Source organism: Somniosus microcephalus, chromosome 24 (assembly GCF_052327205.1).
Source record: "Somniosus microcephalus isolate GS21.2 chromosome 24, FLI_Smic_1.0, whole genome shotgun sequence".
NCBI lineage: Eukaryota > Metazoa > Chordata > Chondrichthyes > Squaliformes > Somniosidae > Somniosus > Somniosus microcephalus.
The window spans coordinates 42,619,314-42,634,250 of NC_141010.1; the positions used below are offsets into that span (position 1 = coordinate 42,619,314).

Here is a 14,937-nt window from a genome sequence, read left to right on the forward strand (position 1 = left end):
CCGCTTCCTGTACGCTAATTCGAGCAGTTATGAAAGGGCGGTGGAAGCAGATTCAATAGTATCTTTCAAAAGGGAATTGGATATAGATTTGAAAAAGAAAAACAATTGCAGGGCTATCGAGAAAGAGCGGGGAAGTGGGACTAATTAGATAGCTCTTTTAAAGAGCCGGATCGGGCACGAGGTCCTGAATGGCCTCCTCTTGTGCTGTACGATTCTCTGATTCTCAGTGGGAGGAGAGGGGCAATTCAAGTGGAGAATTATACAAGACTCTACTAGTGAGAAGGAAGTACCAGTCCTGTCAGCAGTGACTCCTGCTGGCCAGTCACAGAGGGGCGATGACCACATTGCTAAAGATTTGTGCATCTTCTTCCCAGCTGAAATCTTAGCCGCTGCCTCCTCTCTTAAAGCTATTCCAATATGATGTGTTTTGTAAAGACATATTGGCATCAATATGTATCAATCCATACTTACCGTTATTGTGCTAAGCACACTGTTGTTTGGAGAGAACTTGCACTGGTCGCCATATTATAAAAAGAATGCAGAGGCACTGGAGAGGGTGCAAAATAGATTTACAAGGATGATACCAGAACTGCGAGTTTATACCTATCAGAATAGGATGAACAGGCTGGGTCTCTTTTCTCCAGGGTGACCTAATAGAGGTCTTTAAAATTATGAAAGGTTTTGATAGAGTGGATACAGAGAGAGTGTTTCCACTTGCGGGGGAAGAGCAAAACTAGAGGCCATCAATATAAGATAGTCACCAATAAATCAAATAGGGAATTCAGAAAAAACTTCTTTACCCAGAGAGTGGTGAGAATGTGGAACTCGCTACTACAGGAAGTCATTGAGGTGAATAGTATAGATTCATTTAAGGGGAAGCTAGATAAGCATATGAGGGAGAAGGAAATAGAGGGTTATACTGATAGTTAGGTGAGGAAGAATGGGAGGAGGCTTGAGTGGAGCGTAATCACCAGCATGGACAGGTTGGGCCGAATGGCCTGTTTCTGTGTTGTATATTCTATGTAATATCACGTCCCCAGAATGTCCAAAGCACTTTACAGCCAATTAATTACTTTTGAATTGTCGTCGCTGTTGTTTTATAGTCAAAGGTGGCAGCCAGTTTGTGCACAGGAAGATATGAAAGACAGCAATGAGATGTATGACAAGTTAATCCAGCCTTGATGGTGCTGGTTCAGAGATAAGTGTTGGCCAGGACACTGGAAGAACTCTCCTGCTCTTCTTCAAATAGTCGTCTTCTTCTTATCGTGTCCACGGGCAGTCTATACATAGCCCAGCCAGAACTGGACACATTTTTGCGCCTTGTTGTTGGATTCGGCAAGATCTGCAACAGTGCAGGGTTCCTCTAACGATGGGCATTGCAGGAGATGTTGCATAGTCTGTGCCTCAGTTCCACATTCACAAGTTGTTGGGCTGGTTGAATATCCCCATTTGCTTAGTGACACCTTTGAGCAACCTACACCGGTCCTAAGTCTGTTAAGGCACTTCCAGAGGCGACTTTAGCGCCGCTCGCGAAATTGACCAGATGTTTTGCGGCGGCACTAAACACTACCGCCACAATCTCCTGTGCCCGCAGATCGTGATGTCAGTCGAGTGTGCAACGCCCCGATAGCGCCCTGGACCGGATATTGAGTCGCATCCCCTGCCTTAGCGCCTGCCGCTAGGTACGCCAGGTAGAGGGGAACGTTTTCAAGTCGGGAAGGGGCTGGGGGAGCACTATTTCTTGTCGGCAGAATTTTTGGTAAACGCAGGTTGAGAGGGAGAGAGACGTCTGGAGAGATTTAACGCTGTCCTAAGGAGTTTTGGCCCTCAGCACCACTTTTGAGGTTCCTAAGCGCCGAGCTCTTTCCCTGGGCCTCTCCATTAGTGCTTCCAACACAATTGTTTCAGAGGTCTCTCCAGGCTGAGATTCAAGGCTGCAATGAGCAGGGAGTGGCTGGCCAGCGAGATGGCCCCTCCCCTTTAAAAACTGGGCGGCGCCAGTCTGCCTGGCTTCCATGGTAACTGACATCACCTGAGCTTTGGTAGCGTTCTGAGGTAGCGCCTCGCTCCCTGACGTTAGCGCCTTAAGAGAGGTGTGTAGCGCCTGATTTAGCGCTCACATCACCTCCAGGGGCGATAGAGGCGAATTTTGCAGTCGGAGGCGATAATTAGCATTGGGCACTAAACTTTGCGCCCGGCCGATATAAGTGCCCCAAACGGGGCGATACACAGTTTTTCCCCCTTTATATCTACCCGAGAAGGCAGATGGTGCCTCGGTCTCATCTGAAAAACAGCACTGCACTGAAGTGCTTTGGTCTAGATTATGTGCTCACTAGTTGGTGTGCTTTATGTGCATGGCTGTATGTCCAGTATATAAAGTGTCTCTGTAATCAACTCAGGTTATTTCTTAATAAATCTTCAATAATCATACGACAATTTTTAATCTTGTATGAATTATGGAATACATTAACAGCCTCCCCCTAGACAGTGTCTGCCCCTCCCCCCGACTGTCTACACCGACTGCCCCTCCCCGACAGTGTCTGCCCCTCCCCTAGACAGTGTCTGCCCCTCCCCCCAACTGTCTACACCGACTGCCCCTCCCCCGACAGTGTCTGCCCCACCCGACAGTGTCTGCCTCTCCCCCGACAGTGTCTGCCCCTCCCCCGACTGTCTACACCGACTGCCCCTCCCCGACAGTGTCTGCCCCTCCCCCGACAGTGTCTGCCCCTCCCCCGACTGTCTACACTGACTGCCCCTCCCCCGACAGTGTCTTCCCCTCCCCCCAACAGTGTCTGCCCCTCCCCCTAGACAGTGTCTGCCCCTCCCCCTGACTGTCAACACTGACTGCCCCTCCCCTGACAGTGTCTGCCCCGCCTGACAGTGTCTGCCTCTCCCCCTGACAGTGTCTGCCCCTCCCCCCCTGACAGTGTCTGCCCCTCCCCCGACAGTGTCTGCCCCTCCCCTGACAGTGTCTGCCTCTCCCCCGACACTGTCTGCACCGACTGCCCCTCCCCCCGACACTGTCTGCACCGACTGCCCCTCCCCCCTGACAGTGCCTGCCCTCCCCCCGACAGTGTCTGCCCCTCCCCCCGATAGTGTCTGCCCCTCCCCCTGACAGTGTCTGCCCCTCTCCCCGACAGTGTCTGCCCCCCCGACAGTGTCTGCACCGACTGCCCCTCCCCCCCCGACAGTGTCTGCCCCTCCTCCGACAGTGTCTGCCCCTCCCCTGACAGTGTCTGCCCCTCCTCCGACAGTGTCTGCCCCTCTCCCCCTGACAGTGTCTGCCCCTCCCCCCCTGACAGTGTCTGCCCCTCCCCCCCTGACAGTGTCTGCCCCTCCCCCCCGACAGTGTCTGCCCCTCCCCCCCCGACAGTGTCTGCCCCTCCCCCCCTGACAGTGTCTGCCACTCCCCCCTGAGCGCTCTCCATGCCAACTGCGCACACATTGACAGGACCCCCCCCTTCCCCGACAGTGAATTTGACCAAGGGTGTCCCTCATCGCACCGCCCCAGTAACAGCTATCTCGTATTCCAGGCATGATACATAATGAATACTTTAATTTCTGGTAAGTTTCCATAACAGAAGACTTAGTCCACCACAGGATATGAATGCCCTTTTGTGAATTACTTCAAGGGCATTGATCGTACTGAAAGCCAGCAGAAGAACAGAAAAGAACCCACCCTCGTCTCCCTCCCAATATACACACATACACACACACACAGACTCAATATTAGGAAATGCAACTGATAATTGTGAGTAACGGGTTTGTGTAATCTCGAAATTCAGAGCACCTGTGTAAATGCATTGAATCACTGTCTTCTAAACTCAAGTAGATCAGTCTTACAACTCGTTTAGACATTTCAGTTACCATACTGAAGTGTGAAGTATGTTAGTGACATAAGTCCATTACACTGTACGAATCAGTGGCAAGCTTTAAAGGCAAAATTATTAGAGTATAGATACCGTACTATTTTAAATAGTGTGCATGAAATTTGAGGGTCTGTTTAAAAGGACAGTTGTGCATTTAAGATGTGAATCTGGTCCCATTGTATCAAAGGATCATCTGTGCAAATCACAATACGGTAGAATGGGGAGGAATCTACAGACCAGCAAGGCATTGAAAAATGTTTTCTTTTCTCTGTTTTCTGCTCAGGGTTCAGCTGACTCCTACACCAGCCGTCCATCAGACTCCGACATCTCTCTGGAGGAGGACAGGGAGGCATTACGCAAAGAAGCTGAGCGACAGGCTTTGGCACAACTTGAGAAGGCAAAGGTAAGATGTGCACTCCCTCACCTGCCCTGCCATCTCCTGTTTCCAGACTTGCTCCAAGGGAAAGGCTTGTGGGCCCGGGTACTGATCTGGTGTTGGGCACACAATAAAACCCAAAGCCCGAGGTCCTAAATCACAAAGAGTGCAGGATGATAGAGCGATTCAAGCAAAATAGGGGCTCCCCCAGTTTTCAATAGGTAAGTGCACTGCATAGTGTGGTCTTCCGTCAAAGAGCCCAGTTTGACTTGTTTCTTTGTTTAGGCCTCTGCAAAGCACTTTGGGATGTTTTTCTACATTAAAGGGCTGTATAAATGCTTGCTTTCATCATGTTCAGGTCCTGGGAAAGAATGAGTTAAAATAGCAGAGTGTTGTGAGTACCGTGTTGGTTCATTGATGTTCATGTTATCTGGCCATGTTGTTCGATTCCCTTGCGGGTGTCTGCTGTGCCCAATTCCCTGGTGCTCTAGTCGGTACACATCTCTGTTTATCTGAGAGCTTCTCTATACTTGTGTACTGCTACTTTATCATACTTCAGACTGCTCAGATTTCCAGAAAGGGGAAGAAAATAGAGAATCTAAGTTAATCAGAATATTCATCACAGACACCCACTGAAGAGATACTTGGTTTAAACTTGAACTATTTCTGAAGTCCTACGGTAATTGGCAAAAGAACCAGAGGCGACATGAGGGGAAAAAATTATGCAGTGAGTTGTTGTGATCTGGAATGCATTGCCTTAAAGGGCGGTGGAAGCAGATTCAATAGTGACTTTCATAAAGGGAACTGGAAAAATACTTGAAGAGGAAACATTTGTAGGGCTATAGGAAAAGAGCAGGGGAGTGGGACTAATTGGATCGCTCGTTCAAAGAGCTGGCAAAGCTACGATGGGCTGAATGGCCTCCTTCTGTCCTGTATCATTTGATGATAATGATGATGACAATGACAACAATGATTATGATGGTTGGTCCCAGGTTACATATTCCATTCCTTAGCCTCCCCTGTTGTCTGAACTCAGGTCAGAAAACTCGCCGACTACAACAACTTGTATTTATATAGCACCTTTAACGTAGTGAACGTCCCAAGTCACTTCACAGGAACATTATCATACAAAATTTGACACCGAGCCAAAGAAGGAGATATTAGGGCAGGTGACTGAAAGCATAATCAAAGAGGCAGGTTTTCAGGAACGTCTTGAAGGAGGAGAGAGAGGCAGAGCGGTTTAAGGCAGGAATTCCAGAGCTTGGGGCCGCCAATGGTGGAGCAAAGGAAATCGGGGATGCGCAAGAGGCCAAAATTGGAGGAACGCAGAGATCACAGAGGGTTGTAGGGCTGGAGGAGGTAACTAAGAGAGCAATCGCCTCCACTCCTTCTCCTCCTGGCCCCACAAGGAAAGTAAAAAAAAAAACGATTTAAAATGGCTTCTTCTGGTCCTGGCTCCTCTTCCTGCTGTCTTCACCTGGAGGGAAAGCCTCAGCAGCTTCCCTACTCAGGCCGGATTTAAATTAGAAGTTGAGTAGTATAGGCATATAAATAGTAAAAGGGTAGTAAGTGGGGCCGATCAGGTACCAAAAAGGAGACCTACGCATGGAGGCAGAGGGTATGGCTGAGGTACTAAACGAGTATTTTGCATCTGTCTTCACCAAGGAAGAGGATGCTGCCATAGACATAGTGCTCGAATTTCCAAGCCCCGTGGAGGCGGGTTGGAGGCGGGAGTGCTGGGAAAATTGCAGAATCGGGGGGCAGGAACCCATCCCACCCCCAACCCGCCTCTGTGCCAATGTCCCAGGAGGCGGTTATCCGACCTGTGCTGGGAGCCGCCTCCCCGAAGTGGGAAGGGGGTTAGTGCCAATTAACTGCCTGTTAACAGTTAGTTAACAGGCAGTTTTTTGCCTAATCCCTATTTTTAGCCCTGAAGTGTGGGCTGTCCGACGGCTCCGAACCACGCCAAGTTAGCGAGGCGGACCGTCGGTTTGCAGGGGTTGGAGGGGTCGAGATGTCCGTTGTGCAGGTGAGTGATGGGTGCATGTGTGCAGAGGTAAGTGTGTGAGGTAAGCGTAAAGTGTTTTAATAAGTTTTACTTACCTTTACTTTCTCCTGCAGGCTTCCTTCCTTCAGTTCTCGGGAGTCCCTCAGTTCACTGGCACAGAAAGCAGAATGGCCGCTGAACTGTCAAAAGCTGCAGACTCTGCTTTCTGGTCTGGAGAGATCTCTAACTGAGTCTGAGTAGAAGGACTCAAGTTAGAAGACAGATTGTCAGTGTTTGACAGCTTCACAGAGCTGGCCAATGCTGATTTTTCATCTGTCAAAAGCTCTTGACAGATGAAATGTCAATCGCTGACGTCACCAGTAACCAGGCGTCCCTTAATTGGCCTGCTGAGCCCGCTGGGTGGGCTTAACAAGGTCAATCAAGGGAAAATAGCGTGGGTTGGCCACAAGTCGATGGAGGCGGGACTACAACCCAAAAAGTGGGCGTCCCGCCTCCATCACGTCCCCATTGACAATATCCAGCCCTGAGTAATGGAGGAGGTAGTGGAGATACTTGATAGGATAGGATAAAAAATTGATAAAGAGGAGGTATTAGAAAGGCTGGCTGTACTCAAAGTAGATAAGTTACCAGGAGCGGATGGGATGCATCCTAGGATGCTGAGGGAATTGAGGGAGGAAATCGTGGAGGTATTGGCCATAATATTCCAATCTTCCTTAGATACGGGGGTGGTACCAGAGGACTGGAGAATTGCAAATATTACACCATTGTACAAAAAAGGGTGTAAAGATAAACCCAGCAACTACAGGCCAGTCAGTTTGAACTCGGTAGTAGGGAAGTTTTTAGAAACAGTAATCAGGGACAAAATTAACAGTCACCTTGACAAGTGTGGATTAATAAAGGAAAGCCAGCACGGATTTGTTAAAGGCAAATCGTGTTTAACCAACTTGATTGACTTCTTTGATGAGGTAACAGAGAGGGTTGATGAGGGTAATACAGTTGACATAGTGTACATGGATTTCCAAAAGGCGTGCGACAAAGTGCCACATAATAGGCTTGCCAGCAAAGTTGAAGCCCGTGGAATAAAAGGGACAGGGACAGCATGGATTGGAATTGGCTAAGTGACTCGCGCAGGGACCCATCTCCTAGCGGCGGGAAGGGGATTAGAGCCAATTAACTGCCTGTTAACAAGTAGTTAACAGGCAGTTAACAGGCTTTTCCACATTTTCAGCCAGCTGATGCGGGCTTCCCGACAGCGGGAAACCCCGCCAGGGTCAGCGAGGTGAGTTGTGGGTCTGCTGCAGTGTAAGTGTGCAAATGACAGATGCAGAGGTAGTGTGATGGGTGTGATGGTGCACAGGTAAGTATGACAGGTGAGAGAAAGTAGTGAGAAATATTTTTATTTTGTTTATATGCATCTGCAGGTGACAAGATTTGATGTTTCTTTGAAGGCTCATCTGATCGGGAGAATTGACAGATGGTTTCTGCAATCTTACATGCATCTGCCATCTGTTTTCCCCTAAGGAGAGAGTCATTGGTGAGCCTGGGTGCAAGGGCTCACCTTTTGGACAATGTTTGACAGCACCTTAATGCTGTCAAACACTGACAATTCATCTGTCAAAAAATTATGGTGCCTGTCACTTTAACAAAACCGGCAGATGAAGTGCCATGCACTGACATCATCTGACATCCACTTTCCCTTAATTGGCCGGCAAGCCCGCAGGGCGGACTTAACAAGGCCAATCAGGGGAAAATAGTGTCAGGTCGTCAGACGTCGTTGGGGGTGGGACTAGAACCCGGAAACCAGCAGTCCCGCCCCAACGCACCTCCTTGGGTAAGATCGCGGCCAGCAAGTAGTGGTGAACGGTAGCTTTTCGGACTGGAGGAAGGTATACAGTGTTGTTCCCCAGGCATCATTTCTAGGACCACTGCTTTTCTTGATATATATTAATGACTTGGACTTGGGTGTACAGGGCATAATTTCTAAATTTGCAGCTGACACAAAACTTGGGAGTATAGTGAACAGTGAGGAGGAGAGTGATAGACTTCAAGAAGACATAGACAGGCTGGTGGAATGGGCGAACACGTGGCAGATGAAATTTAATGCAGAAAAGTGTGAAGTGATACATTTTGATAGAAAGAATGAGAAGACATATAAACTAAATGGTACAATCCTGAAGGGGGTGCACGAACAGAGAGACCTGGGGGTATGTGTGCACAAATCGTTAAAGGTGGCAGGGCAGGTTGAGAAAGCAGTTAAAAAGCTTACAGGACCCTGGGCTTCATAAATAGAGGTATAGAGTCCAAAAGTGGAAATTATGATGAACCTGTATAAAATACTGGTTCGGCCTCAACTGGAGTACTGTGTCCAATTCTGGGCACCACACTTTAGGAAGGATGTGAAGGCCTTAGAGAGGGTGCAGAAAAGATTTACAAGAATTATTCCAGGGATGAGGGACTTCAGTAACATTGATAGACTGGAGAAGCTGGGGTTGTTTCCTTGGAGCAGAGAAGATTGAGAGGAGATTTGATAGAGGTGTTTAAAATCATGAGCGGTCTAGACAGAGTAGTTAGAGGGAAACTGTTCCCATTGGCAGAAGGGTCAAGAGCCAGAGGACACAGATTTAAGGTGATTGTCAAAAGAACCAAAGGCGACGTAAGAAAAAACTTTTTTACGCAGCAAGTGGTTAAGATCTGGAATGCACTGCCTGAAAGGGTGGTGGAGGCAGATTCAATCGCGGCTTTCAAAAGGGAGTTGGATAAGTATCTGAAGGAAATAAATTTGCGGGGCTACGGGGAAAGGGCGGGGGAGTGGGACTAGCTGAAGTGCTCTTGCCAAATGGCCTCCTTCCGTGCTGTAACCATTCTGTGAGACTCCATGATGCCATCATGTCCCGATCTGCATATTTGAAGAAGGACCCCGCTGACTTCAGGCAGGTCCTGTTGCCGCCTGTTCAGGAGTGCAGGTTAAATTGGAAGAATGTAGGAGCCAGTCGGGACATCTGTGGGTAAGTCACCTGGTCGATTTTAACTGTCTACCCTGCCAGTTTCTGCCAGGCAGCTAGGGTTAATATCGTCTCTAGTGTTTGTTGTAGATCAAATATGGTGGGAGTGCAGTGGACTACTGTGGGAAAACTCCACCGATACTCCAGGAAGTGGACCTCCCAGATCTAACAGTAGAGTTTAAAGTCCTCTCTACACTTGCTGATTTCTGCAGCAAGGTGCATGTGTGTGTACAGTACATACTTAACAAGATAAAGGTCGTAAACTATATTTTCAGATACATGAAAGCAGCAGGACAAGAGGGAACAGATAACGAACTGACTGCAGTTAGACACAGGCATTTCACCTCTGGGACTGGACTAATGGGATGAACATCTTTTGTCTTCCGGCTGTGAAGGTTCTAAGTGAAATGATTTTTGGGCAGCCTCAATCCATTTCCTACTCAGCATGGGCCTACACCACAAAACTGTCCCTAATTTGGTATTAATTGGCAATGTCACTCAGATAGGCCCAATGATGAGGCAGCTCTTCTGATTTTTGGTTAGTTGCGACTGTTTGCACTGCACTTAGCTGAACTATACCTGACCTTGGAGTGCTTGATACAGAGCCTGAAGTGGGAAGGGTTCCATTCCCCTACAGTGACAACACTCACCTTCATAAGCAAAAAAAAAAGTGTTCAGGGCTTGTGAAAAATAAGTTTAAGATGAGCACCAGGAAGTATTTATTTACACAGAAAGCGTCAACAGCTGGAACAGCTTGGCAGGAAGGATGGTTGAGACAAGGGGGATGATTTTGTCAATGGGGCGCGTTAGAGGCGGGACTGCTGCTTGTCGGGTTTTAGTCCCGCCTCCATTGACTTCTGGCCAACCCATGCTATTTTCCCTTGATTGACCTTGTTAAGCCCGCCCAGCCCCCAGATTCTGCCATTTTCCCAGCAGTCCCGCCTCCAAACCCGCCTCCCCGGGGCTGGCAAGATTGCGCCCATCGATACTGGATGTAATATGTATAAACTTGAATGGAGGCATCTAGTGGTGGGATTGATATAAAAACTTGATGTACTCTGCGATGGGAGCTGATATTATTGTAATAAAGTTTAAGACAGGCTGCAGTCTTGTAGAAATAAATTACAAACCATTACACTGGACTCGTTTAAGCAAAGCTAGTGGTGTAACGGGAAGGTGGCAGGGCGAGTATCCTGGAAATATCAGAGCAAGTCGATTGAAGGGCATTTTTCCTCCCAACTAAATTTGTGAGGTGGAGCCTTTTTGCACAGCTCAGCTGCAGGCGCCGTCATCGTGAGTCCAGGAGCTGGGTGTTGGGCAGACACTTTAGACTACCAGACTTTTGTAAACATTTGTTAGCTTTGGGTTTGTTCTTGTAACAGTGTAACTTCCTACCAGTGCCTGGCAGAGTTAACGTAACGGACTTTGCATGGTGTCCTGAAGATTAACCTTCTCCTGAGACCCGGGCTCAAATTCAACCCAGACAATGGGATGGAAGGCTCTTGTGATCGATTGGGGGCTGGGTCGCGTAGTTGGCTAGAGCACTCTCCATTAATCACACGGACTTGGGTTTCAATTCAGCCCAAACTGATGGGATCAGAGTCTTGTCTTTCTGTTGGCTTTAAAGACCCTGGCCTAGAAATTCAGTGGGCTGCGCCACCCGTTAGCGCCTTAAGAGGGCGCTAAGTGGGTCGCAAGCCACTGGCCACGCCTCCCGCTAAATTCAGCGGGACGCTAGTGGTGGCGCTAGCCGTTAGCGCTGCGCTGCTACCGATGATGTCATTGGTGTGCGCAGCGCCCCGCTGACGCCCCGACCGCGATATTTAGATGCGCCCCCTGATTTACCGCCAGACGCTATGTGCGACCGGTTCAGGGGGGCCGACCTGTGGCGGTAGAGGCACAAATTAAAGGAGAGGTGCGGGGCGGCCATTTTTGTTGCTGGCCGCCTGCCAGCACCTCCTCGCGCCGCCGTCCCCGGCCTCCTGAACCCCCCCGCCCCCGCGGAGTGCCGGCTGCGTTCCAAGAGCCCGGCACTTCTCCTCGGTGCCGGGCTCTTTTGCCGGCACTCGCCATCCTCAGGGGCCCAGCTGGGCCCCAGATCGCGCAGAACAAGGCCCCTCCCCTTTAAGTAGGGGAGAAAGGCCTGCGTGTGGCGCTGTGGCACATTGCGCCACGATATTCAGTCGCAGCGCCCCAAGAGGGATGCGGGGCGCCTCCAGTAGCGCCGCGCTTCCCTTTGGGGCGCTACCACTGAATTTCCGGCGGGCGGCCGCGAATGCTTCCGGGGCGCTACTTTTAGCGCCCTGGCGAGGCTGGCGCCCCAAATGGGGCTATAGTGAATTTCTAGGCCCCTGTGTGCAATGAATCCGCACAGTTTCAATTGCTAGTGCATGCAGGAACACAATGCAAACTGCCAATAACTTGGTGCTAAACTATCTGCCTCTTGCATCTTGGCCTCCATTTGGCAGTTCCCCACAGCAATAGAGCCAAGATAGAGAACTCGGCAGTGAATATGATCACGGATGTGAACCACTGCTCCGCCACTTGAACTGCCACGGTCCCCTGAATTTGATTCTCTTTTCAAGGCATTTTATGTGTTAATTGAGTAGGTGACAGATCATCACCACAGCATCCTTAGCTGTATTCTATTTTGTTTTAGACCAAGCCTGTTGCATTTGCTGTTCGAACAAATGTTGGCTACAATCCCACCCAGAATGATGATGTCCCTGTACAAGGCATGGCCATTTCCTTCGAATCCACAGACTTTCTACACATCAAAGAAGTAAGTACTCAGCTCTTTGTAAAGTATTTTTGTGGTCTGTACAAACATTTATGCATGGGTGCATACCGTGTTCATGCACATATGCATGGGTGCCTACTGTGTTCGTGCACACGTCCAAGGATGCTTTGGATGCATATGTGTGTTATTTATATGTGTGCTAGGCCCTCAGTTTTGAAACCGTCAATGCAAATTGTCTTCTTCAGTAGAGGAAGAAGCTAATGCCAGACATCTTTGTTTCAGATCCAGCTTTTGCGGTAGTTCAGTCGATTTGCTCCACTATTGACTGGTTCAAATTCAGGAGAATATTGGAAGCACACCAACCAGAACTTTGCTTTTTGCTCCATTTTCCTAATGTGGGACCTAGAGCACGAGCATCTGAAAAATGTAGCAGATATTGCATTTCTGCCCAGATGGACATCAGGAACATTGCTGCCTGATTTGCATCCATGCCAAGCAACTTTTGAGTGGGTGTCCACCCAAAACCAGTAATATGACTTAGTAGCTGGGTCAATAATCTGACTACACACTGCTTTCTGGTAAGAATTCTGAGAGTACCTCTAGGTGGTAAAGAAGGAACTTGCATTTCTACAGAGTTTCTCCTGTCCTCGGAGTGTTCCAAAGCATTTCACAGCCAATGAGCTACTTTTGAAGTGTAGGCACTGTTTTATGTAGGCAAACACGGTCGTCACCGCATGGTCCCAATAACGGCAGTGAGATGAATAATCAGTTAATCTGTTTTAGTGGTATTGGTTGGGGCATGAATGTTGACCCAGGACACTGAGAGAATTCCCTGCTCTTCTTCAAAAAAAGTCCCACGGAGTCTTTTCCGCCCACCTCAATAGGCAATTGGTTTAATGTCCCATCGGAAGGACAGCTTCTCCAAGAATAGAGCAGTCCTTCAGTACCACGCTGAAGTGCCAGCTGAGGGGCGGTGTTGACATCTGTCGTGCCGCTGGAACCCACAACCTTCTAACCCAGAGGCGAGAGTGCTGCCACTGAGTCAGGTTGCTACTCGCATCTCTTGGGGTTCATGCGGTGTAACTGCAGTCCAGTTCAAAGCCAAATTTTAAAAGCTTTTGCTGTGAGCAGGGAGGTGGTGCTCCCTGTGGCTCCCTCCTAATTAGCACATAACTGGCATTCAGAGCTCGGTGAGCCGCACAAGCACAAGTGTGCAGACCTCCCTTGCCCTTGGACAGAGAGTAACATGGAACTATCAGTATCAGCATCACGCTTGACCATTCATAGTGAAAGAGGAGGTAGTGGAGATACTGGATGAGATCAAAATTGATAAAGAGGAGATACCAGAAAGGTCTAAAGTTCATAAGTCACCAGGACTGGAAGGATGCATCCTAGGATGCTGAGGGAGGTTAAGGAGGAAATTGCGGAGGTACTGGCCATAATCTTCCAATCCTCCTTAGATACGGAGGTGGTGCCAGAGGACTGGAGAATTGCAAATGTTACACCCTTGTTCAAAAAGGGGTGTAAAGATAAACCCAGCATTTACAGGCCAGTCAGATTAACCTCAGTAATGGGGAAGCTTTTAGAAACAATAATCAGGGACAAAGTTAACAGTCACTTGGACAAGTGTGGATTAATTAGGGAAAGCCAGCACGGATTTGTTGAGGGCAAATCGTGTTTAACTGACTTGATTGAGTTTTTTGATGAGGTAACAGAGAGGGTTGATGAGGGCAGTGTGGTTGCCGTGGTGTACATGGACTTCCAAAAGGCGTTTGATAAGGTGCCATAGAATAGGCTTGCCAGCAAGGTTGAAGCCCATGAAATAAAAGGGGCAGTGGCAGCATGGATACGGAATTGGCTAAGTGACAGGAAACAGAGAGTAGTGGTGAACGGTTGTTTTTCGGACTGGAGGAAGGTATACAGTGGTGTTCCCCAGGGGTTGGTACTAGGACCACTGCTTTTCTTGATCTATATTAATGACTTGGACTTGGGTGTACAGGGTACCATTTCAAAATTTGCAGATGGCACAAAACTTGGAAGTATAGTGAACAGTGAGGAGGAGAGTGATAGGCTTCAAGAAGACATAGACAGGCTGGTGAAGTGGGCGGACACGTGGTAGATGAAATTTAACGCAGAAAATTGCGAAGTGATACATTTTGGTAGGAAGAATGAGGAGAGACAATATAAACTAAAGGGTACAATTCTAAAGGGGGTGCATGATCAGAGAGACCTGGGGGTATATGTGCACAAATCATTGAAGGTGGCAGGGCAGGTTGAGAAAGCGGTTAAAAAAGCATACGGGATCTTGGGCTTCATAAATAGAGGCATAGTGTACAGAAGCCAGGAAGTTATGATGAACCTTTATAAAACACTGGTTCGGCCTCAACTGGAGTATTGTGTCCAATTCTGGGCACCGCACTTTAGGAAGGATGTGAAGGCCTTACAGAGGGTGCAGAAAAGATTTATGAGAATGATTCCAGGGATGATGGCCTTCAGTTACATGGATAGACTGGAGAAGCTGGGTTGTTCTCCTTAGAGCAGAGAAGGTTAAGAGGAGATTTGATAGAGGTGTTCAAAATCATGAGGGGGTCTAGACAGAGTAGATAGAGGGAAACTGTTCCCATTGGCGGAAGGGTCGAGAACCAGAGGACACAGATTTAAGGTGATTGGCAAAAGAACCAAAGGCGACATGAGGGTAAACTGTTTTACTCAGCGAGTGGTTAGGATCTGGAATACACTGCCTGAAAGGAGGCAGGTTCAATCGTGGCTTTCAAAAGGGAATTGGATAAGTACCTGAAGGAAACATTTTTACAGGGCTACGGGGAAAGGGCGGGGGAGTGGGACTAGCTGAAGTGCTCTTGCAGAGAGCCGGCACGGGCTCGACGGGCTGAATGGCCTCCTTCTGTGCTGTAACCCTTCTATGATTCTATGATCTGAGACCA

At 48.6% G+C, this 14,937-nt stretch overlaps 1 protein-coding gene across 3 annotated transcripts in view; it reads left to right on the forward strand.

The window, feature by feature from the left end:
• The window catches only part of cacnb1 (calcium channel, voltage-dependent, beta 1 subunit), a 392,710-nt gene that overhangs the window by 324,625 nt on the left and 53,148 nt on the right, over positions 1-14,937 (forward strand). For all 3 annotated transcript variants that reach the window (XM_085966567.1, XM_085966569.1, XM_085966568.1), the window contains 2 exons: positions 4,153-4,272; positions 11,915-12,037. In XM_085966567.1, coding sequence (XP_085822693.1) covers positions 4,153-4,272; positions 11,915-12,037 — 243 coding nt within the window. The remainder of the gene's footprint in view (positions 1-4,152; positions 4,273-11,914; positions 12,038-14,937) is intronic.